At 39.7% G+C, this 25,699-nt stretch overlaps 1 protein-coding gene across 1 annotated transcript in view; it reads right to left on the reverse strand.

The window, feature by feature from the left end:
- Positions 1 to 25,699, reverse strand: part of LOC126184444 (probable C-mannosyltransferase DPY19L1) — a 227,090-nt gene that overhangs the window by 183,985 nt on the left and 17,406 nt on the right. The window contains exons 2-4 of the mRNA XM_049926835.1: positions 23,243 to 23,355; positions 5,474 to 5,611; positions 262 to 476 (exon numbers count right to left, since the gene is read on the reverse strand). Of these exons, the coding sequence (XP_049782792.1) occupies positions 262 to 476; positions 5,474 to 5,611; positions 23,243 to 23,355 (466 nt within the window). The remainder of the gene's footprint in view (positions 1 to 261; positions 477 to 5,473; positions 5,612 to 23,242; positions 23,356 to 25,699) is intronic.

Consider the following 25,699-nt stretch of genomic DNA (forward strand, 5'->3'; position numbering starts at 1 on the left):
CCCCATTACTTCAGAACAGATCTTTACATACTTCAGAGTGTAAATCCTTTTTAGTAATATCCTTAGTGACATGTCTTTAATACCATTCATGACACTTCAACAGCAGTGCAATTTATACTGATATTAGTGACCATACAAATAAATTTCTTTTGCAGGGACTTTTTATCAGCATTTAACATGAATAATGTAGTAAGCTAACAATGAATCAGGTATCAAAAGCCATAGATAAAAAAAAAACATGCTGAGTTACATTTAACATACCTTATAGTATATCCAAAAAGGAATATTACAGCCACAGTGAGGCCAGCACAAAGCCACACAAAGTTTAAGTAGAAATATGTTGGCTCCCCCATTCCTTCACAGCTATTAACAGGAGGCAGATCATTACCTCTATCAACAGGCCAACATTGTTCCCCAGGCAAGGACCACTCTTCCATTCCCACTCGGTATAAACGGTACAGTGCCCCAATAACAAGCTGTTCAGCATGAAAAGACACATTTAAGTAGAGAGCACCTAATGATATATATGGGGTTACATTAAAATAACATTCCACAACTCTGCATCACTTCTCTCTCTCTCTCTCTCTCTCTCTCTCTCTCTCACACACACACACACACACACACACACACACACACACACACAAATTAGTTTTATAACAATGATTTGCAAGTTTTTCATGTATCAACCACCCAAGGAAACCACGGTGGCATTATGTTTTAATAATCATAAGTACCATAATCAGGTATCCATTAGTGACATCCCTCAGATCCTGCCCCCCAATTCTACATTACCTACTATGACAATTAAGGTTAATTATTGGCCCCACCTATAAATAAAGGCCATTCAACTGACTTACGAACATACAAAAGTGCACACCAAGTTACCAAAGAGAAGGATACTACACAGAAAAAAGTTTCTGTTTTATTGTTATTGTCTGTCTGAACAGGATATCTCCTCCATCAAGCTTTGAAAGCTGTCTGTTCCTTTAGTAGAAAGAAGGAAAGAAGAAAAAAGTTAAGCTACACATATTTTCACAACAAGGACACAAGGGCATTACTGACAGACAAGCTCAGACTGGACACTGATAAAACAGGACATTAGCTGTAGTCTTTTCATAGAAATAGTCCTGCATTTGCTTCATGTGAAACTTGCCTACGCTAACTGCAGAAAACCGTATCTGTAGAGCCAGACGAGAATTTCAACTCTGTTCATCTTGATTATTAGCCCCATAAACCACATTCACTCAGTCCTTCAAGGAACCACCTGTTATTTTACACTGTTAATACATTATATCAACCAAAGCAGCTAGCTTCTCCACATATACAGCTTTTTATCATTGAGGAACATGCCAGCAAGTGTTGGCAGATTTTGTCATATAGCTAAGGTACTTTTCCTGAATTCCAAAATAATTTGCTACAAAGCCATTCTAGAAGTTAAACAGTAACATCAATTTTCTTTTTATTGTTTAATGTGAAGGCATTATAAATACGTCAGTTCTATGGGGTTTAATTTTCCAGTATCCATTTTCAGCTTTATAACAGGAGTAGATTTTTTCCATTTAAAAGTTTCTTGCCTACTTGTCCTATGGCACCAATAACAAACATATGTCTTTTACAGAGATTAATTCTAATTAAAATCAATAAAGTACTGTTAGTTGTTGTGCTTCAGTTATTGTTACAGAGGGAGACATACAGGACATTCTTCCTACACTGAATGATATTACATATAGCAGTTTACTTTGCACTTCAACAATCAAGTTCCAAGACAATAAATAACTGTAGGAATTATTGTGAAATTTACAAGCTACTAACTGACACTACCCAGCACAAACGATGGGTGCTCTGAAGACCTCAAACTACGGCACCATATCGTCTCAGATGCCGAGAGTCTGCAAACAGAAATGGAACACCTGCAATCTGTGTTCCTGAACAATGGATAATTCATCTCTGCAGGTACAGAGAGCACTACAGATGTACAGACGACAGCACAAAGAGGAGGATGAGGACTTCAAAACAACTGCTTGTCTACCATATACTGGAATCAGGCAGAATATTAAGAAGATATAAAGCTAAATTAATCTTTCACCCTTGAATTTTATCATGCAAAGACAAGTGAACTGGTATCAATGTGGCTAGCTTTCACCACAGAGGGTGTGCAGTGCAGCACACAGACTTGTAGCAGAAGTGCATGCATAACACCAACCACATAAAACCAGACATGTGCTGACAGGGTCATTGAAATGTGAACTCAGAGCATTTTCATCAGCATCCACCTGAAGATGGCCAGAAGACTCCGTTCCAAAATATCATGGCAGGAAGTTGCAGATATTTGGCAGTTCTCTGAAAATTTTGTGGGGCAAGTGTACAAATTTATTGGCAAAGACTGTTCACATCATATCATTTCCCTTAGAATTCTGGCAACCATTTCTTTTAGTTTTATTATTTATTAACAATGCACCGAGGTTTTGCATGGGTACTAAGTATCTACAGCTGGACTTGTCTGGTGTAGTGATGATAAATTATACACTCAAATTTTCCTCATGAAGCAGTCTGCCTATTAATGAAAATCATATTGAATCCCTTCACACATAGACAATAAAACCGGGTGGGGGTCTTTAATTTCTTCTTTATTGACTTTACTACTGGTTCTGAGGCACTGAGAAATGGCTGAAACTGGTAGTGGAATCCTTGAAGTTCTCAACAGCAACTGGAGCAGTTTTCATCAATTAAATTAACAGTTGCAAAATCAGCACACCCTACAAACATGGATAAATAATTTATAATATGTATAGATAGCTCAGTGTGAAAACCGCCCATTTGTCTCTTCATGGACAATTCACTGGTACAGCTCATCAGCCTACCAGAACAGATATAGGCTTTTCTAAAGGGAAAAAAATCAGGAGAAGCAGTATTTCCATGATTATGTCTCAATACTCAAGCCACTGTCTCTGATATTCTGAACATGATTTGCATCACATCACCCCTAAATCATAAATTACATCAAGAGGCACTGTAAAATTGTATTCACTATGGGAAAAATAGTATATGTCAATCATACTGCTGCTAGTTTCATATGCTGTCTGCAGAAATTTGCTTCATACAAACATACTGTCTGCATTTGTATCTCTGCACGTCACTAGGAATGGCATGGTGAAAGAGACTGATTAATAGATTATGTATGGGCCATTCTACAGCCCCACTGACCAACAGAAAAGAAGCCCTGAAAGTACTATGAGTGTCACACTAATGCTTACACTTGAAACCACAAACCGGAAACACCATGGCAGATCCAAAAGCCTTTAAGAACATTCTGGGCTGAGTCATCTCTTTTAAATACTGTTTTCTCTCATAGCCAAGAAAAAATAAACAATGAACTGCTCTAGCATTAAATACCATTCACTTCAGGACAAATTAATTTAAATATAGATGAACATCAATTAATGATACGCCATGCCCTTAACGTCAATTTGCTAACTCCAAATCAGGAATGAATGGGGTATTCACTGTATGGAAACAAGATCATTAACTAGATACCTGACAATGTAGGCATCTCAATAGCCTACACAAAAATTTACACATTATGAATCTCTGTACATAATGGGTACTGCAATTACTCTCTTTTGATCAGAAATGCACATTAATTGATATTTCAAAGTAACACATATTTGGCAGTCCTTCATGACTGAAAATTAAACATTGCTGAGGATAACAGGATAGCTGGAACACAACAAACACATATGTGATGCTGAAGGAGGACACAAAAGAAAAAATGAAACCTCTCTCAACATGTTGCTTCTACCAGCTTTTTTTAAAATAAAAGTACCATTGTATTAGAGATTATGTGAAAATTGTTGAAACTGCCCTAAGTCTGCATGTGAATACATTCATGGTTAATGGATCAAAAACTTTTTTAAAAAAATGCTCCTTTAAAATTGGTTAAGACAATGGGCTCTAATTGACAAGACATGTGGTTCAAAAAACCACAGTCCAGGCCTCAACATTCAGATGTCTCATGGTTTCCCTAAAGCCATTAAAACGAATACTGGGATGGTTCCTTTCAAAATGACAGCAAAATTCCCTACCTATACTTGTCCTGTCTGGGCTTGTCTTCATCTCTGGTGACCTTATTCTCAATACAATGTTAAATATTAATTTTCATTCACCTTTATGTATACTGGATAGCTATGTGTAACAACAGTGCTCATATTATATACAATGATGATAAAATCAATCAGAATAAAATGCCATGTTGTCAGCTGCAATCTAGGAAACGTAACAGATCAGGGCAGAGAAGGGAAGGGGAAGAGAGCAGAAAGAGAGCGGTGAGATGGGGAGACAAAGGGAAAGGGTTGAAGGAAGTGGAGGGAGCTGTAAGAGAGGAAGAAGAGAGGAGGGGCAGAAGTGTAGGGGGTAGAGGGTGGAGGAGAGAGGGAGGAGGTTAGATGGATGGAGAGAGGTTTCAGAAAGAGGGAGGGGAAGAGGAGGGTGAGTTAGAGGTAGAGATGGAGGGGAGAGGGAGAGGGGGAGTGAAAGAGGAAGAAAGAGAGAGAGAGGGAGGAAGGGTAAAAGAGAGGAGGATGAAGGGAGAGGAGGAGGAAGATGAAAGGGAGAGGTAGAAGGGAAGAGTGGGAGAGGTGAGAGGGGAGGGGGAGGGAGAGTGGGTTAGGAAGTTTGGTGGAGGGGATATTGGGGGATGTGGAGCCTGGGGGAGAGGGAGAGAGGGGGGGGGGAGAAAGAGTGATGGGGAGACAATGGGAGCAGATGAGAAGGGAAGGGTCGAGGGGGAGTTGGTTGAGGGAGAGGGGGAGGGGAGAGGGGGGAAGGGAGAGAGGTAGGGGATAGAGATGAGGATGGCGAGAGCAAGGAGAAGGGTAGGGGGAGAGCAAGAGGAGAGAGAAGGGTAGGCAGAGAGTGAGAGGGAGAGCAGGGAAGGGGGAAGGAGGGAAAGGGATAGATGGGGTGGGAGAGAAAGATGGAGAGGGAGAGAGAGATGGGGTGGGGTGGGAGAGAGAGATGGAGAGGGAGAGATATGTAAGAGGATGATGGGGAGGGCAGAGAGGTAGAGGTGCTGGTAGGAGAGGGGTGGAGTGGGAGGAGAGAGAAGATGTGGATGAAGGAGAGGGATGGAGGGGGAGGGAGGAAGAGGGATAGGGAGGCAAGGAGGTGGAAGGGGTGGGATATGGAGAGGAAGGTGAGGAGGATTGGAAGGGAGAGAGACACAAGGAGGGAGAGTGAATAGGACAACGAGAGGATGGGAGAGTGAAAGGGTTGACGAGAGGGGAGGAGAGAGAAAAGGAGAGGAGGGAGGGAAAGGGAGGAAGGAGAGAAGGGGAGGGGGAGGGGAGGGGGAGGGGAGGGGAGGGATGAAGGGGGATAAGAGGAGGGAAAGGAGAGAATGGAAGCCCCAATTTGACTATTTAGACATTTGCTTTATACAGTTTCACACATCAGAAAACAACACTCACAAACTTACCTCAGGGTAAATGTTGAACCTTTTAATTGCATTTAAGCAATCTGGGTACTCAATTAAATTGTCATTCATTATATAAAAGAGACCATCTATCAGTCTTGGTGCCTCAACAATCCTCTTATAGTACGAAAAATATAGACCCTGTTATAGAAAAAAGATACACACGTCAAATAAAATTATAAAATACAAAACAACCTTTGCAGCAAACAAACATCCAACTGTAAAATATCTGACTTATTTTACTAGCCAAGATCAAATTCAATCATTTTCACAAGTACAATTGGTCTGACTGAAACAGACCATTGTTTTATTCACAAAGTTGTAGAAGACATATTTGTAATGTACACCTTTCATGTGATACTTTTCATATAGTGTGGTACGTTCTGGCAGAATGTACATAATTTAGTACAAACAATCCTGTCGAATGAACATCCACAAATGAGCATTACAGCAGAGGTTGAAAATACCACTTCGGTTGTAAGGTTCTTTTTATTTAAGGCACGGCCGGTTTGAGCTCTTATATGCTCATCATCAGGTATTATACAGAAAATAAACAAGAGACCAGAGCTAATAATAGTTTTTACATGCAGTAGTACACATAAAAAAGCAAACAATTAAAAATGTTCACGCCTCTCGTGGAAAAGGAAAAATTTTCGTGTTTTACAGTTAATACATAAATTTTATGTTGCTGGCTTCCAGTTAGTTTTACTACAGTTCTGTGCTGCATCTGTTCAATACATTCCTTCACCACTCATAATGTACTTTTAACACTTTTCACGTAACTTTCTATACAATGGTTTTCGTTATTTTGAATGTAAATCACTAATTCAAATTGTGACTGGCTGGTCTAGTTGCCTCCACATTCTTCTTCCCATCAACAGATGGCAGTACTTTTGCCACTCTGGTTTACCAGTTTACTTCCCCCTTCATGTACGCTACACTGTGGTCTGCACTCACTGTTGGTACAATGCATCCTGTACTTGTCCACTACAGCGATCGGGGTCACAGCACAAAGTGTAAATGTCATATTTCTATATGTCATATTTCTATAACCAGGCATTCATCCATAGTATTGTCTGGTGTCACTTTGCAATTGACTTAGGTTTTACTGCACCTAGCCAGACCACTGGTTTCTAAAATGTTATATGGAACTTCTTTTTCGCTTTCTTTATGTGTACTAATGCATGTAGAAACTATTATTATCTCCAGTCTCTTGTTTATTTTAGTATAACACATGATGATGGGCATATAAAGGCCCTAAACGAGTCATGATTAAAATAAAAAGAACCTTACAGCTGAAGCAATATTTTCAACCTCTACTAAATAATTTAGGAGTAACAAGTCACTGTTTAGCATATGTACTAAGTCGATAGGCACACAGTCGATGAGATAATATTTCTACTATTTGGTGAGTTGCTATCTTTGGTCCTACATGATGCTTTCTCCTTAGGCATACTACAGCAAACTTACCACATCCTTCAACAAAAATGGTGGCAATAAAAAATTATAAATATTGCTCTGTTTCACAACTTCCACCATTCTCTTTCGAACTTTGGAGTATGCTCTGAAGCATAATTGAGCATTTCTGAACAAATAAGAGGTTGAGATAACCACAATTTAGATCCCAGATGTGGTTTCTCACTGTACAAACTACGTCATAAAATATTTAAATTAAAAAACATCAACAAACCTCACTTCTCTGCTACTGCATGCATTTTATTGTTTAAATCATATCACTTTTGAGTTCACTGACAATTTATGGCACTCATAGCAAAACTTATTACTGTTTTACAATATGTTCAGCTAATAAGAATCAAAGAGTCTTCAATAAACAGTCATCTGTTTCTGGGTGACAACAAATAATGATCACCACACCATAATGTTCAATACTGATTCAACTCCTTGATATTTATAGAAGGGCACTCTCATATTTTCCTCTTAATGTAGAAACAGTTCTTTTAGGTGATTCCAGAGGTGGTTTCCCATTGCCTTCCACTGATGATGATGAAATCATAATGAGGACAGCACAACACCCAGCCCCTGAGCGGAGAAAATCTCCAACCCAGCCGGGAATCGAACCCGGGCTCCTTGGCGTGGCAGACTACCACGCTGACCACTCAGCTATCACGGCAGATGCAACAGTGACAGAAACAGTAAATATAGTTTTAAAAAAAAATAAAATAAAATAAAAATAAAAAAGGAAGTTACTAAATGGCTTTCTACAAATCGAGTATTACGTACAAACCTAAAGTAATCATCAATACACAGGTTTGCTTTAACATCACAGTGCTCTACTGGGCACACTCCTATTATAGGTAGTATGCTGTCACTTCCTTTGAATATCAGAAACAGCTCTCTCGGCCTATTACAGGTGCCCCTTACTTTTATGCCAAACCAAAACACAGAGTACCTATATATTTTTCATACAAACAGAACACTGTCAGCTTCACTGTCTCTGAAGTACAAACATATGCAACAGGAATAGAAAACTGGTCTCAACAGCCCCAGCCTAATAAATCTGAGCTTCTCAAATTTAAATCCAATCCCAAAGTGCTGATCATTTGGCACAAGTCAGGGCCTAGGTGAGCTATGAACACAAACATCATCCCTCAGAGACAGACAGACAGAGAGAGAGAGAGAGAGAGAGAGAGAGAGAGAGAGAGAGAGGAGGAAGGAGTGAAGATGTTTGTGTATACAACTGGTCATGTAATGTGCAAACCACTATGAAGTATCAGCCACAGAGTTGGAGGCCATTCTGTTTCATGTTAACTGTTTCCATTTTCACATACCTCTCAGTCATAGGAAGCATACAGAACAGATTTACTGTGGAATATAGTTGTAGAAAAATGTCAGAGTTACGAGAATGAGCAAACAATTAATGTCACAAAGTACCACACAATGTGCCATGTTCCGCAGCAGTTCTGTAGTTCACTCATTCAACATCAATATTAAACAGCAGTTTTACATCTTTACCATTTTATAATTTTTGGCTATTGCATACAATTGTATTATTTCCTGTGTACGACCACTAAACCGCCGAAAGAAGTTAGAGTTAGCTATTATATTTTCTTGCTGAAAATAGATAGTAGGAACTGTTTCTTTTGAATTTCTGTAATATTTTAACTGTTGAACTTGCTTATAAAATTATACATACCTGTTTACTAAGTGTATGGACAAAGAAAATATTATACCCTAAAATACTAATCATAAAGGCATCAATAGGTCTTTTAATCAAGCAGAAAAATGATTAAGTTTCCGGCAAATAAAAAAGTTCTATACACTGTTGCAGTTGCCAAATCTGTACTACTATATACAGAAAAATTGTTTAACATTGTTACCAAAAAGTTCAAATTTTAGATGATACTCTATTGACAATAACAATAAATGAGGCTCAGGGTCAGAGAGAGGAGGGGAAGCAGAAAAGGTCAGGGGAGGGTGGGGAGAAAGGAAATGAACTTAGAGGGGGAGGAGGTGATGGACAGGGAGGAGGTGATGGACAGGGAGGAGGGGGCAGGAGGTGTTAGGACATATATTCGATCCACATACAGATAAGCAAATATATTGTTGTTGTTGTTGTGGTCTTCAGTCCTGAGACTGGTTTGATGCAGCTCTCCATGCTACTCTATCCTGTGCAAGTTTCTTCATCTCCCAGTACCTACTGCAACCTACATCCTTCTGAATCTGCTTAGTGTATTCATCTCTTGGTCTCCCCCTACGATTTTTACCCTCCACGCTGCCCTCCAATACTAAATTGGTGATCCCTCAGAACATGTCCTACCAACCGATCCCTTCTTGTGGTCAAATTGTGCCACAAACTTCTCTTCTCCCCAATCCTATTCAATACTTCCTCATTAGTTATGTGATCTACCCATCTAATCTTCAGCATTCTCCTGCAGCACCACATTTCGAAAGCTTCTATTCTCTTCTTGTCCAAACTATTTACCGTCCATGTTTCACTTCCATACAAGGCTACACTCCATACAAATACTTTCAGAAATGACTTCCTGACACTTAAATCTATACTCGATGTTAACAAATTTCTCTTCTTCAGAAACGCTTTCCTTGCCATTGCCAGTCTACATTTTATATCCTCTCTACTTCGACCATCATCAGTTATTTTGCTCCCCAAATAGCAAAACTCCTTTAATACTTTAAGTGTCTCATTTCCTAATCTAATACCCTCAACATCACCCGACTTAATTCGACTACACTCCATTATCCTCGTTTTGATCTTGTTGATGTTCATCTTATATCCTCCCTTCAAGACACCATCCATTCCATTCAACTGCTCTTCCAAGTCCTTTGCTGTCTCTGACAGAATTACAATGTCATCGGCGAACCTCAAAGTTTTTATTTCTTCTCCATGGATTTTAATACCTTCTCCAAATTTTTCTTTTGTTTCCTTTACTGCTTGCTCAATATACAGATTGAATAACATCGGGGAGAGGCTACAACCCTGTCTTACTCCCTTCCCAACCACTGCTTCCCTTTCATGTTCCTCGACTCTTATAACTGCCATCTGGTTTCTGTACAAATTGTAAATAGCCTTTCGCTCCCTGTATTTTACCCCTGCCACCTTTAGAATTTGAAAGAGAGTATTCCAGTCAACATTGTCAAAAGCTGTCTCTAAGTCTACAAATGCTAGAAACGTAGGTTTGCCTTTCCTTAATCTTTCTTCTAAGATAAGTCTTAAGGTCAGTATTGCCTCACGTGTTCCAGTATTTCTACGGAATCCAAACTGATCTTCCCCGAGGTCGGCTTCTACTAGTTTTTCCATTCGTCTGTAAAGAATTCGTGTTAGTATTTTGCAGCTGTGGCTTATTAAACTGATAGTTCGGTAATTTTCACATCTGTCAACACCTGCTTTCTTTGGGATTGGAATTATTATATTCTTCTTGAAGTCTGAGGGTATTTCGCCTGTTTCATACATCTTGCTCACCAGATGGTAGAGTTTTGTCAGGACTGGCTCTCCCAAGGCCATCAGTAGTTCCAATGGAATGTTGTCTACTCCGGGGGCCTTGTTTCGACTCAGGTCTTTCAGTGCTCTGTCAAACTCTTCACGCAGTATTGTATCTCCCATTTCATCTTCATCTACATCCTCTTCCATTTCCATAATATTGTTCTCAAGTACATCGCCCTTGTATAGACCCTCTATATACTCCTTCCACCTTTCTGCTTTCCCTTCTTTGCTTAGAACTGGGTTTCCATCTGAGCTCTTGATGTTCATACAAGTGGTTCTCTTATCTCCAAAGGTCTCTTTAATTTTCCTGTAGGCAGTATCGATCTTACCCCTAGTGAGATAAGCCTCTACATCCTTACATTTGTCCTCTAGCCATCCCTGCTTAGCCATTTTGCACTTCCTGTCGATCTCATTTTTGAGACGTTTGTATTCCTTTTTGCCTGCTTCATTATTGCATTTTTATATTTTCTCCTTTCATCAATTAAATTCAATATTTCTTCAGTTACCCAAGGATTTCTACTAGCCCTCATCTTTTTACCTATTTGATCCTCTGCTGCCTTCACTACTTCATCCCTCAAAGCTACCCATTCTTCTTCTACTGTATTTCTTTCCCCCATTCCTGTCAATTGTTCCCTTATGCTCTCCCTGAAACTCTGTACAACCTCTGGTTCTTTCAGTTTATCCAGGTCCCATCTCCTTAAATTCCCACCTTTTTGCAGTTTCTTCAGTTTTAATCTACAGGTCATAACCAACAGATTGTGGTCAGAGTCCACATCTGCCCCTGGAAATGTCTTACAATTTAAAACCTGGTTCCTAAATCTCTGTCTTACCATTATATAATCTATCTGATACCTTTTAGTATCTCCAGGGTTCTTCCATGTATACAACCTTCTATCATGATTCTTAAACCAAGTGTTGGCTATGATTAAGTTGTGCTCTGTGCAAAATTCTACCAGGCGGCTTCCTCTTTCATTTCTTAGCCCCAATCCATATTCACCTACTACGTTTCCTTCTCTCCCTTTTCCTACACTCGAATTCCAGTCACCCATGACTATTAAATTTTCGTCTCCCTTCACTATCTGAATAATTTCTTTTATTTCATCATACATTTCTTCAATTTCTTCGTCATCTGCAGAGCTAGTTGGCATATAAACTTGTACTACTGTAGTAGGTGTGGGCTTCGTATCTATCTTCGCCACAATAATGCATTCACTATGCTGTTTGTAGTAGCTTACCCGCATTCCTATTTTCCTATTCATTATTAAACCTACTCCTGCATTACCCCTATTTGATTTTGTATTTATAACCCTGTATTCACCTGACCAAAAATCTTGTTCCTCCTGCCACCGAACTTCACTAATTCCCACTATATCTAACTTTAACCTATCCATTTCCCGTTTTAAATTTTCTAATCTACCTGCCCGATTAAGGGATCTGACATTCCACGCTCCGATCCGTAGAACGCCAGTTTTCTTTCTCCTGATAATGACATCCTCTTGAGTCGTCCCCGCCCGGAGATCCGAATGGGTGACTATTTTACCTCCGGAATATTTTACCCAAGAGGACGCCATCATCATTTAATCATACAGTAAAGCTGCATGCCCTCGGGAAAAATTACGGCCGTAGTTTCCCCTTGCTTTCAGCCGTTCACAGTACCAGCACAGCAAGGCCGTTTTGGTTATTGTTACAAGGCCAGATCAGTCAATCATCCAGACTGTTGCCCTTGCAACTACTGAAAAGGCTGCTGCCACTCTTCAGGAATCACACGTTTGTCTGGCCTCTCAACAGATACCCCTCCGTTGTGGTTGTACCTACGGTACGGCTATCTGTATCGCTGAGGCTCGCAAGCCTCCCCACCAACGGCAAGGTCCATGGTTCATGGGGGGGAAGCAAATATATACAGTCCACAAACTAGCAGCTGTAATTCAGTCACAAGGAAACTAAGACACATGGATGGGTCCTGCAGATAAAACATGCACACTTGCCCTTCTGTTTTAAGATAAGACAGAGACTTACTACTACTAATTTATCAATGTACCTTATGATGACTATATAGCAGTTTTATGCAGAAGTGTAATCATTGAACATGTGTTAAGTTGCAAAATAGTGCTCTGCAACCAGTGGCTAAAGAATGTTCAGACAAGACCATATGATCATAAGAAATATGCTGAGTCACTATGTGAACATACAGATAGCTGGGAAACACTTCCACCATTTACGGTAACTGCATAAAATTTGAAGGGTCAAGAAAGTACTAGACACACACACTATGAGTACAGGCATAGACACAAGATTCACTGCCTCTTCATATAGGTGATGTAAAACATTGTCTGGAAGAAGGTGAAAAAAGCTGACACCAAGGCAAAATAATGGCACTCAGCTTTCACAATGGACAATGAGTGTTTTTGTTGAATCCATATACAAAGAGAAAACCAAATCTATGATGAAGAACAATGCAGTATATGAGATAACAAGGAAAACATCTGCAATCAACATGAAATAGCAACTACACAGTAGAACTCCATACAGAATAAATATGATGCTTTAAATGAGTTCCTCAAATGCTGGGGCTCCTGCCCTCCATACAGACACTGAAACCAGTAAGAAGAAATCAACTACACAAACAATGCTCTGAACAAGTGCAGCCCTCCCTTTCACAGCCTATTACACTATTAACTAAAAAAAGACAGGACCTTTGTAATTACGGTCATCCACATTTCTCCCCCCCCCCCCCCCCCTCCCTTTCAATTATCCTAACCAATCCTCCACACTACAACCTTCACATCTATAAATCTTTTACATAAATTCTACTTGCAGTCCCCTTCTAAATAACTAGCTATTCCAGCTACCTGTCGCAGGTGCTTCGATAGCTCAGTATCAATACTATACATTTGTGCGTTGACCAGTTGTAAATACTTCTGCTTTGTTTATCTTCTTTCTGCAAAACAGAATGGAAATTCAGAGTAGTGAGTGCTCAAAACTTTAAATTTGTTGTACCTGACACGGAAGTACATCCGAAATGGTTACAACTGAATAAAAACTATGTAAAATATGGATACGTGTCCGTCTTACGTCCTATCAAGGTCCTCTATCTGTAAAATTTTGCTTTTTGGTGCAATCAATGTTTGACATTAAACAAATATAGAGAATATAGAAGCACAGGTCCCTGTAAAAACAATACCATGTGACAACAATAATGTCCTTCTGAGTCGTAACAGTCATAAATGAGGTACTACTAGGCCAAGAAACTAATTATTTGCCTGAAACATTATATATCAACACACACAGTAATCACAGAGACATCTTCCCCAAAACAGGAGCTGCTGTATGTTCTTCTCTTGTTCATCACTGAAGTGAAAATGTGAAGTTTCCACAACACAACGGAATGGAACCATTTTTGGTGCATCCACACTGCATTAGTTCAACAGCACAAGTCATAGTGATCACACTGTAAATTATGAAACAGGAATACCAATGAATCAACAAGACATCCTGTGTAGAGTTTGTAATATTCAGTTCTCTGTGGTGGCAGTATCTTTAATGTAATGTCTTTTTTGGAAAACATTATTCTATCAAACTGTAGTCTTTATGTCCCGAGCAAGAATCGTAAAGCTACAACTTCTATCATCAGCATGTTCAGCGGTGACAAAATGTAAAAAGCTTTTATGTGCTCTTACATTTGCCCACTTTTACTGACGTCAACACGGATTTTCTGTGGACAAATCATCATTGATTCCTTTACAACCTGCATACTTCCCACTATGAAGAAGACAACAGTTTGTTAAAAACAAAGGGATCACATCAATATTCCACACACATCTTTATGTTTTCGTCTTTCATGAACATGTTACAATATGCCACGTTTCTGCTATCTGCATAACAATATGGCCTTCCTCAGTCTCTGTACAAGCCACGATTATAGTGATATGGCTGGACAAAAGGTTATACTCTTTTCGGAAGGCACTGATGACATACAGAGATGATTTCAAATGTTCTGAGTAACTACTCTAGCAGCTTTCAAAGCCCACACTTGAATGCACCAATAGTGATCTACTGATCCACTGTCTCTAGCTCGTGCTCTTACAGCCTCCAATTATGTTTTATTTCCCTTCAAGTAGCCCGAGACACATAATTTAAAACTGTCTTGCAGTTGCATTTCAAAGGAATGCAGCTGTTATAGTTCATTAGTTTCTCTTAAAAACTGTAACTGTGGTTATAATAATCCTCATAAAAATTTTCCAATGTTTGGTCATGAGTACTCTGTGAGTGATATTTTTGGAGATGAATGTGTGTATTTTCTTTGGCTTATAGTTCCTTTAATTGCTGATATGAAATTTCAGAACTGTTGGAACTCTTATACCCACATGCTGTTTCATTTCTGTCCTTAGACTGTCACTATTCCTCTCCAATATGTCAGTATGTATTTCTTTTCAGTGTCCATAACACTTTTACATTATGATATTTTGTATAAAGTGTGCAAATGGCCCATCCTCCACTCCAAATAATTCTTCATTAGCAGGCCTGTAAATTCAATGTATCATTTTGAGCAGCAGCTTAATGACATTCTAAGGATTAATTGGATTCCATATACTAATGTGTGCTGTTGGTACTTGCACTTCACTACCAAACAACAACAGTTCCACTCATACTGTGTGTACTACAACAACACAGCTAGGCTAGTACAATGCTTGCAGAAAAAAATTAGTTTTACACATGAATGGCATCAATAGCTATTCAAAGAAGCACTATGTTATATTTTATATGCATTTCCTTTCTGCTTTAGCTGTTCCAGCTGGGTACCTCCCTTGTGAGATTTGCTCTCGTACATATCAAAAGTAGAGCCAGAATAGTAAACAACACAACAATACTCCATTTTTTTCAGTCATGGACCAGAGTATATGAAGCAGCCTGGAATATTGGTACATCATACCAGTCACCTCCTTGTTGCCCTACCATAAACTGTAGGCTCTGTGAGCACTGGATAAGAGGCCAGCTGCCCCAGGTGGAGTTAAAAACTACAAAATAATGTCATTGACAGTGGAATAAATAGGGCTGCCGACTTGAGGAGGAGAGATGCTAGGGAACACTTAATGAGTCAGTTTGTACATGTCTAGCACGGAGTCATGAGTACTCTATATGTGTTGTATAAGACTTGCAGTCCATTATAATTCTTTCTGAATTAATGCAGTATACAGGTATGATAATGGGTTATTTGATGGATTCCATCGCAAACATGAGATCCTTGCATGAAGGGCTGCTGCTATTGTCATGCCAACAAATGCCTAGGCCCATCGATCTACAAATCCCACTAATCTCATATGACTAGACTAGGCTGACTAATCTGAATTACAAACTAAGTCTCACTTCAGTGCATAGTAAAGAGAATAAACATTGTGCAATTTTTGGAAGACTGAGGAGCTTACCTGCAGTAATTGAAATAACGTTTTTGCTTCCAGAGAAGCCAAATTTGCCATCATGTTGACAACAATCAATGATATACACTGCATTCAGTTTCATAATAACTATAATGTAAATAAAAGGGAAATATAAAAAACTCTCATGAAAAAACTTATTATATGAAAGATTGTTTGTGAATGCTGCATCACGGTTGAAATTAGGCAACTGTATGTCACAAGCAATTTGAATTATGTTATCTCTTGTTACTGCACTGGCACAGATTCATTCATTATTTCAAATTCAGCATTTTAGTTACATTTACAGTTGCTATTTAGTCTGGTGTCATTCTCACGATAATTTCAAATATCTTTCCAATACCATTCTTATGGTCAACGGGTATTTCCATCCAGATCTGTAAGAAGAGACCTCAGTCTTATGTTTCATACAGTCTCTACAACCCTATGTGAATCAGCATAGCCTCTGTTCAGCCTCCTCTCCTGTGTCTACCACTCTAAATCTGTTTTAGTTAGTCGGTAGAGGGATGCTACAAATTTCATTATAAATGGTAGCTTTTCTCATGAGAAGTAATCAGTAGTAGGTTTACGTGTTTAACAGCTCCAAGATATTGTACATACATATTTTTTGCCAGGACAGCATCACTCAAAAGTTTATCAACAGGCCATTGTCACACATACCATGACAATGAATTCACTAACAAACAACTGAAATACTACTCCTCTTTACAAAAACAGAACAATATCTTCACTAACTCATTACAGAAATAAATATAAACAAACTTGTGTGATCCAATATATTTTGAGATATGCAATCTATACCAGTATTATAAATGTGAAAGTAACTCTGTTACATTTTAACGACTAGCCCACTGAACAAGTTTTGATGAAGTTTGAATAGAGATAGCTTGAACCTTGAGAAAGAACAGGAGCTACTTTAGAAATTGTGTAGTAAAATACTTGCCGATTTGAAAAATATTACACAAATTATCATAAAATTATTACCCTTTGAAAAAGCTATGTAGTCTTTGACTTTTGATCTTTATCGTACTTGTAATAATGCTTTTACTGGTCGCCTCGCGAATCTGGCAATGCTTCACAATAGCTAAATACACTATGTGATCAAAAGTATCCAGACACCCCCAAAAACATACGTTTTTTATATTAGGTGCATTGTGCTGCCACCTAGTGCCAGGTACTCCATATCAGCGACCTCAGTAGTCATTAGACATCAATGCCAAACCACGCCTCACTTGGAGTAAGGAGCATAAACGTTGGACAATTGAATAGTGGAAAAATGTTGTGGGGACTGATGAATCATGGTACACAATGTGGCAATACAATGGCAGGGTGTGGGTATGGCAAATGCCAAGTGAACATCATCTGCCAGCGTGTGTAGTGCTAGCAATAAAATTCGGAGGTGGTGGTGTTTTCATGGAGGGGGCTTGCACCTCTTTTTTTTTTGCGTGGCACTATCACAGCACAGGCCTACATTGATGTTTTAAGCACTTCCTTGCTTCCCACTGTTGAAGAGCTATGCAGGGATGGTGACTGCATCTTTCAACACAATCGAGCACCTGTTCATTACGCACAGCCTGTGGCGGATTGGTTACACAACAATAACATCCCTGTAATGAACTGGCCTGCACAGAGTCCTGACCTGAGTCCTATAGAACATGTTAGGGATGTTTTGGAACGCCGACTTCATGCCATGCCTCACCCACCGACATCGATACCTCTCCTCAGTGCAGCACTCATGAAGAATGGACTGCCATTCCCCCTGAAACCTTCCAGCACGTGAGTGAACATATGCCTACAAAAGTGGAAGCTGTCATCAAGGCTAAGGGTGGGCCAACAACATATTGAATTCCAGCATTACCGATGGAGGGCATCACAAACTTGTAAGTCATTTTCAGCCAGGGGTCCGGATACTTTTGATCACATAGTGTATGTACAGGAATTGTATATACATCCTAATCTCTTCTCGACCCTCTCTCTGTCAATCCCCTACACCCCCTCTCTTTGTCCATCTCTTCTTCTTCCCCCTCTCTTTGTACTTCTCCCTCTCCTCCCCATTCTCATTGTCCATCTCCTCCTCCCCTGCCCCAATCTCCCTCCACCTTCTCCCCAACCCTGTCTCTGTTCATCTCCTTCTTTCCCCTTTCTCTGGCCATTTTCTCCCCTCTCCTTCTCTGCTCATCTCCTCTTTCACTCCTTCTCTCAACTTGAGCTTTGTTTATGGTTACCGCAAATGAAAACTCGATTTAGAAATGAGGTCACTTAAAATGAATGGGTAAACTGGTTGGTATCATTAATATAAGGGTAATAAGAGAGACGTCTCCAGCTGCAGGATGTGTGGGGATAGTAGCTCCAGTGACAGTATTTCTCATAACTTTAATCTGTGAACTGGTAAGATTGCAAAATTTTGGACGATTCAGATTCCACAGTATTATACCAACCATATGTCGATAAGCTGTAAATACAACATTCCTCTTTCCTCTTAAAACTTACCACTATGAAGAAAACAAAAGAGCACACTACTGTGCATACAATTTTTGTTTAAAATTATATATGTGGAGGAAGTATATATGTGGAGGAAGAATATATGTGGAAGAAACAATTTATCTAATGGTTTAAATGCCCCAATATCTCAGTTAAAACTGACTGCAAGAAAGAAAACAAAACCCCACAATTTCACAGCACAGCATTTTCTTTCTCGCAGTCGGTTTTAACAGAAAATGTTCTTGTTTAAAAAAATATGTAGACTATGTTCATATGAATGTTAGTAGAGTACTGCGTAACAATTTGAAGTAAAATGATCAAGAACTTTTCAAGATTTTTGCTAACAGTGTTTCGCCTTTCTATATTAAGTACGTATGAGGGTTATTGCATAAGTCATGGCAGCTGTTTTTTGTCTTGAAAATTGTAACAAATTAAAAAATTCTGAGATATGCAAAAAGTTAGTTCATATGTAAACATTACATGCAGGGGGATGGATGAACAAACACTGCCATAAAAATACAGCACAAGAGGAAAGACAAAAAAAAAGTTTGGCATTGCAAATGTGTTTTAATGTCAACTGCAATTGTACACAAGAGTACATTAAAACTATGCACATTTCATGGCATCAGGAGTCTCACCAAGATTCCACAGTAATGTGACATGATGTTAGATGGCAGTCCTTTCCAGTAGGACGAAGTGTGAAGAGAGATCACATTGTGAGCTGGATAGTCATTCAGGATGGATGTTACCTGATTTGAAAAGCGCTCTTATGTAAAAACTGCAGTTCAGTGTGGAAGAAATGCATGACAATGCCACAAGGAGCTTATGGAAGGAGCAGGAAATGATATTTTACCTTACCGAACAGTTGCTTGGCGGATAGATGCAATCTGGCATGGCAGATCTGCAGCAGCCAACATGCACCAATCCAGGCCGCCTGTCAGTGTGCGTACGGACTGTGCTTGTACCCAGATAACCCAATGCTTGGAGAACAACAGAAGATGGACGCTGCAGGAATTACAGTGCCATACCGGTATTGAGAAAACAACAATCTGCAGGATTTTAGGCAATGAGCTACACATGCGTAAAGTTGCTGCAAAGTGGGTGCCTCATGCACTAAGTGAAGTGGGAAAGTGGACACATTACGAAATTTGTCATGTGCATCTAGCATGTTAAGAGGAGTGAGACAATATGCTTGTGAGAATCATCGCCATAGATGAATTTTGGGCCAGGGCCTGTGCCCCAGAACTGAAATGCCAGTCCATAGAATGGCATCATCCAGGTTCACCACGCAGGCAGAAATTTCATCGCAATCCCTCTCCCATCAAGTCAATGGTCATCATAGCCTATGGTATTAGAGGAGTGATTTCACGCCATGTCATCCCACATGGACAAACTGTTAATGCACACTACTACTGTTGCACTTTCCTGCAACAACACCTGCAACAGGTTATTCAGGAGTAATGTCCTGAATGTCTACATGATGCATTAATACTTCAGGAGAATGCAAGATGCCACGCAGCAGTGTGCATGCAGAATCTGCTTGTGAGAAGGGGATGGGAAGTACTGGAGCATCCACCACAGTCACCAGACATGTCACCTTCCGATTATGAGCTCATACCAAAACTGAAAGAGCAAGTGCATGGGCTACACTTTCGAACATGTGAAGACATTGTCACAGCAATGCCACGTGAGATCCAATGATTTGCTCATGGTGAGACCATGGGTATTCCGCATCTTCCACAGCGGCAGCAGTGTGTGATGGATTTGTCAGTAGACTATTTTGAGGGCCTCTAACATGTCACAGGTCCTTATTCCTACCCTGTGCTGTTGCAACTGACAGTAAAACATGTGGAATAACACAATTTGTTTCATCTTTTTTCTTGTACTATATCTTCTTGGTGGTGTGTGTTCATCCATCTCCCTACATGTAATGTTTACATATGGACTAAAGTTCCATTTGCATTTTTTTGAATTTTTTTAATTCGTTACCATTTATGAGACAAAAAATAGTTGCCATGACTTTTGCAATGAACATCATATTTATATATTACATATATTTAAAAGTATACAGCCAGTCTCTATCTGAATGTTTATTAGAACATGGTGTAAAAAATCAGAATTAAGCTGGTCAAGAACTTTTCGAGATTTTTGCTAACAATGTTTTCCCATTATATATTACATAAACACTTACTTGCAATATACATTTAAACAAATATGTAGCCTCTGTCCGTCCCAATGTTTATCTGGGTATCATGTACAGATTGAGGTGAATCGGTCAAAAACTATTTGAGATTTCTGGTAACACAGTTTAACAATGAATTATTTTGGTATAGTTGTACAGGAACGTTTTGAGATTTTTGCTAACTACATTTCCCCTTATAGAATATATATTTATGTACCATATATATTAAAAATTATGTAGCCTATGTCTCTCTGAATGTATATTAGTAAATCGGTCAAGAACTTTTGGAGAATTTTTCAAACAACAGTTCTCTTACTTACACACACACACACACACACACACACACACACACACACACACACAAAAAACAGGGAATCACAAAAGAAACTGGTATAGGCATGCGTATTCAGATACAGAGATGTGTAAAAAGGCAGAATACGGCACTGCAGTCAGCAACGCCTATATAAGACAACAAGTGTGTGGTGCAGTTATTAGACTGGTTACTGCTACTACAATGGCAGATTATCAAGCTTTAAGTGAGTTTGAACTTGGTGTTCTAGTTGGCGCATGAGCATCTCCCAGGTAGCGATGAAGTGGGGATTTTCCCATATGACCATTTCACGAGTGTACTGTGAATATCAGGAATCGGATACAACATCAAATCTCAGACATCGCTGCAGCAGGAAAAAGATCCTGCAAGAATGGGACCAACTATGACTGAAGAGAATCATTCAACATGAAGAAACAACATGGATATGGGCCTTTCAGAGCTGAAGGCCCACTCGTGTACCTTTAATGACTGCACGACACAAAGCTTTATTTCTCACCTGGGCCTGTCAACGCCAACATTGGACTGTTGATGACTAGAAACATGTTGCCTGGTCAGACGAGTCTCATTTCAAATTATATCAAATGGATGGACATGTAAGGGTATGAAGACAACCTCATGAATCCACGCACCCTACAAGTCAGCAGGGGACTGTTCAAGCTGCTGGAGGCTCTGTAATGGTGTGTGGCATGTGCAGTTGGAGTGATATGGGACACCTGATATGTCTAGATATGACTTGAACAGGTGACACGTACATTAGCATCCTGTCTGATCACCTGCATTGATTCATGCCCTTTGTGCATTCTGACAGACTTTGGCAATTCCAGCAGGAGAATGCGACACCCCACATGTCCAATATGGCTATAGAGTGGCTTCAGGAACACTGTTCTGAGTTTAAACATTTCCGCTGGCCACAAAACTCCCCAGACATGAACATTATTGAGCATATCTGGGATGCCTTGCAACATGCTGTTCATAAGAGATCTCCACCCCCCACATACTCTTACAAATTTATGGCAGCCCTGCAGAATTTATGGTGTCAATTTCCTCCGGCATTACTTCAGATATTAGTCGTGTCCATGCCATGTTGTGTTGCGGCACTTCTGCATGCTCGGTGGGTGGCCTATACAATATTAGGCAGCTATATCAGTTTCTTTGGCTCTTCAATATATACCAACAGCCTTGCCGCAGTGGTGACACCGGCTCCCATCAGATCACCAAAGTTAAGTGCTGTCGAGCAGGGTGACCATCTAGTCTGCTGAGTGCTGTTGGCTAGCGGGGTGCACTCAGCCCTTGTGAAGCAAACTGAGGAGCTACTTGATTGAGAAGAAAACTGACATACTGCCAGGAGAGCAGTGTGCTGACCACATGTCCCTCCATATCTGCATCCAGTGACACCTTTAGGCTGGGGATGACACTGCGGCCTGTCGGTACCGTTGGGTCTTCATGGCCTGTTCGGGCGGAATTATAGTAATTCGCACATTTATGACAGTATTGTGTAAAAATGTGAAGCAATTTGGTGAAGAACATTTCGAGATTTTTGTTAACAATCTTTCATACTTATATAGTGCACATGTACTTATATACTGTATTCATTTCAAAATTGTGTGGCCCACGTCCGTCTGAACATTTATTAGAGTTTTGTGTACTAATTTGAATTAAATTGGTCACGAACTTTTCAAGATTCTGAGTAACAATGTTAAACTACAATGTTTCTTTACATAGTACTATAGATATGTGCTAAGTGATATGATTAAAAACAATGAATACAATGCTTACACACTCTTCAATGTCTTTAATCCCTACTTCCACACCACTTGTTGCATAATGTACACATTCGAGTACAAAGTATAGCTACTTCAATAACATGATGCATACATTTGCACTCCTGCCCATGGCCCTTTGTATGCAATGATTGGCAGCAACACTGCCCATATGGTGCATTGGGACAGCTTGGGAGGGGGGATAGCAGGGTGCACATCATGAACCATGCTTATCTGAACAGGCAGACACATGAGGGCAGCTGATGTTATTGCATGAACAGTACCTTTCTTTGTCACACACTCATCATAACAAAACTACTGACATGCGAGAGCAGCTGCAGGTAATGTTTAGTTAATTATAATACTGTGTTTATGCTGACGTTCTTGAGCTGGCAATAGTGGTAAATCCCTTTCTAGAGTCTTCAATAGATTAGAATTTAATGTTACACACTGGTCACTTTGTTCATGAAATGTGTTGTACTATTGTTGTTAAATATACTCCAAAGCATCACTGCCAAGTATGTCACACATTCTACGCATCTTATGTGATTGCACATATGACAATGTGAAAGTACCAAGTATTTATTTAGTGATATGAAGCACTTTTATAATTAAGCATTACTTACCATCTCTGTCCTAAACGACATTTCCCGCTCCAAAGAAGATAAATGCGAAAAATGCCTGTAATTTTCATGCATCGATGATACGTGGTAAATGTTGAAACCACCTGACAGAAGTGCTGAAACAGTATTTCATAAATTCTGTAACATGTGTCATTAATAGGCAGAGCTATTGCTATGCAACATAAGCTTCCTCTGACCACATTTTTCTGAAATAATTTTACTTTAGTGTGGAAAATACAGCACAATTTGCAGTAGTTTGTATGTCATCTAAACATTTAGGTTCCCTGTAAGTTTTAATGGCCTATCATGTCAATAACAAAAGTAGTCAACACCTCTAATTCACTGTTGTAGTGTTGGACAAACTTTAAAATATCACAAACAAAACTGAAATTAGCAGACAACAACTCTAACAAATCCCACTGAACTTAAAAGGAAAACATTATGATACGACAAGAAGTCAGATGAGTGCAACAAGAATGTTAACTTGACATTCAGTTTATATGGATATCTGGAAGCTAAGGTAATTAGTAAACCAGCTGACAAAGTTGTGGAATTAGTACAAACTCAGGTAAAGAAACATGTTGCCACAATCCAACATGCTATAAACTCTACTGATGCTGACAACAAGTTCAGTATCCATTCACTTCTAATTGTTTTTGTAAATAGTGATCACATTTGCTCAGAACATCATAAACATGTAACCACACTGAAGTCCAAATTCAAAACCAGTCATCAATGAAATACAACACTTAGTACAGAAAGCACATTTATCATTAGCAGTAACATACAGCTAGAATAGAACTTAACTCCTGGATGGAGCGGGCAGTTATTTATATGAACACTAAATATTTCAGAATGTAGGTATTTAGGGTATATAAACATCAAATATTCCATAATGTACAACAATTGCAAACATAAGGTTTTCAAGAACCTTGCAGAAATGATAAATACATAACAACAAATAGCTATTGGTGGTCAGATTTGAACTAGCAACCTGCAGCACGCCCAACAGTGGCACTAACCACACTAACACACTGTGTGCACCACATTTCGCAGCACTGCTCTCTCTCCTGAAGAAACAGCAACCCACTGTTTCAGAAGTTCATGAGCCGGCTATAGCACTCTGGGTCTAGATCTTGTTAATGGTCCTCTGTATGGGGCGCTGGTGAATCTTCATGTTCTGGTCATGTTGTTACATCCTCTTCACTATGATGAGCACTGAAGGTAGGCCCTCCCATCAAAGCTTTGCAAATGTTGAGGGGGTCCGCAGTTTCCTTGAACCTCCCATCATCGAACTGTACCTCTGGGATGTAGTAGGGCATCACACGGAGGAGGACGTGGACAATGTCTGTGCACTTTTGTCTTCTTGAGGAAAGGTGATAATCCTTGACTTCATATGTGACATTTGAAAAGTAATGAAGGATACGGTACAGCCCAAAGCAGGACTTTAGTAGCTTTTCTGATAGTCCTACTTTCTGCACAGGTGTAAAAATCCATTTCAAATCTCCCAGGCTGTATCCCACTGGCCGATGCTTGGTGTGATAGCACTCTTGGTCGTTACACTGGGAATCCAGGGTCCATATGCGATCCAGCTGCCTTGGTTCTTCATTCCTGGTGATGAGGTGTTTAACACAGTCATCCTGATTATCGTCTTTCTGAAATGGTAACAGTGAATCCATTGTTGTTTCGGCCTCGCGACCATGGAGCAGGAAGAGCAGTGTGTTGCTTTGCTGTGTTGTATGCAAATGTCATGACATTTCTCTTCACCATCAACATATGTGTAGAGCATATCTGCCAACATCTTATTAAAACATTCTATGAGGCCATTCGTCTGTGGATGGTAGGCAAGTGTCATCCTGTTTTATTTTTTATTTTATTTTATGGCAATTGAGTTTTGTTCCAGTCCAGAGAAAGTGAGAGCAGTCACAGATTTTCCAACTCCTTGGCACATTCGTGATAGGAGAAGTTCTCTCGTAACATGCTCGTATTACCGGCAATTCATAAAGGACTCCTGTATCAAGATACACTGCTTACAAGAACTATTGCAAGGAGAAGGCTAATTTTCCTGAAACCAGGTGCAAGAAAGAGCTTCCCTTGCCCTTAAGGAGACACTAACATCTTCTCCAATCATATGACTGTATGATGAGAGTGCTGAGACAGAACTTCACTCTGACACTAGCGTCTATTGCAGATTCTGGAAGGTGTTGAAAAGCTGATAGTTGATGTTTCCAAAGTACCCCTAAAAGTCTGAGATGAGCTACTCTACAAGCAAGAAGGAGTGCCTTGCATTTGTTTGGGCTACCAACAACTTCTGGCCATATTTATTTGACAAACCATTCGCTGTTGTGATGGACCATCAGTCTTTCTGCTGGCTGATTAACCTGAAGGATCTGTCAGGTCAGCTGACAAAATGGGTACTGAGACTTCAGGAGTATGACGTAGGAATGTTAAGTAAGAGCA

This window comes from Schistocerca cancellata, chromosome 4 (genome assembly GCF_023864275.1).
Source record: "Schistocerca cancellata isolate TAMUIC-IGC-003103 chromosome 4, iqSchCanc2.1, whole genome shotgun sequence".
Classification (NCBI taxonomy): domain Eukaryota; kingdom Metazoa; phylum Arthropoda; class Insecta; order Orthoptera; family Acrididae; genus Schistocerca; species Schistocerca cancellata.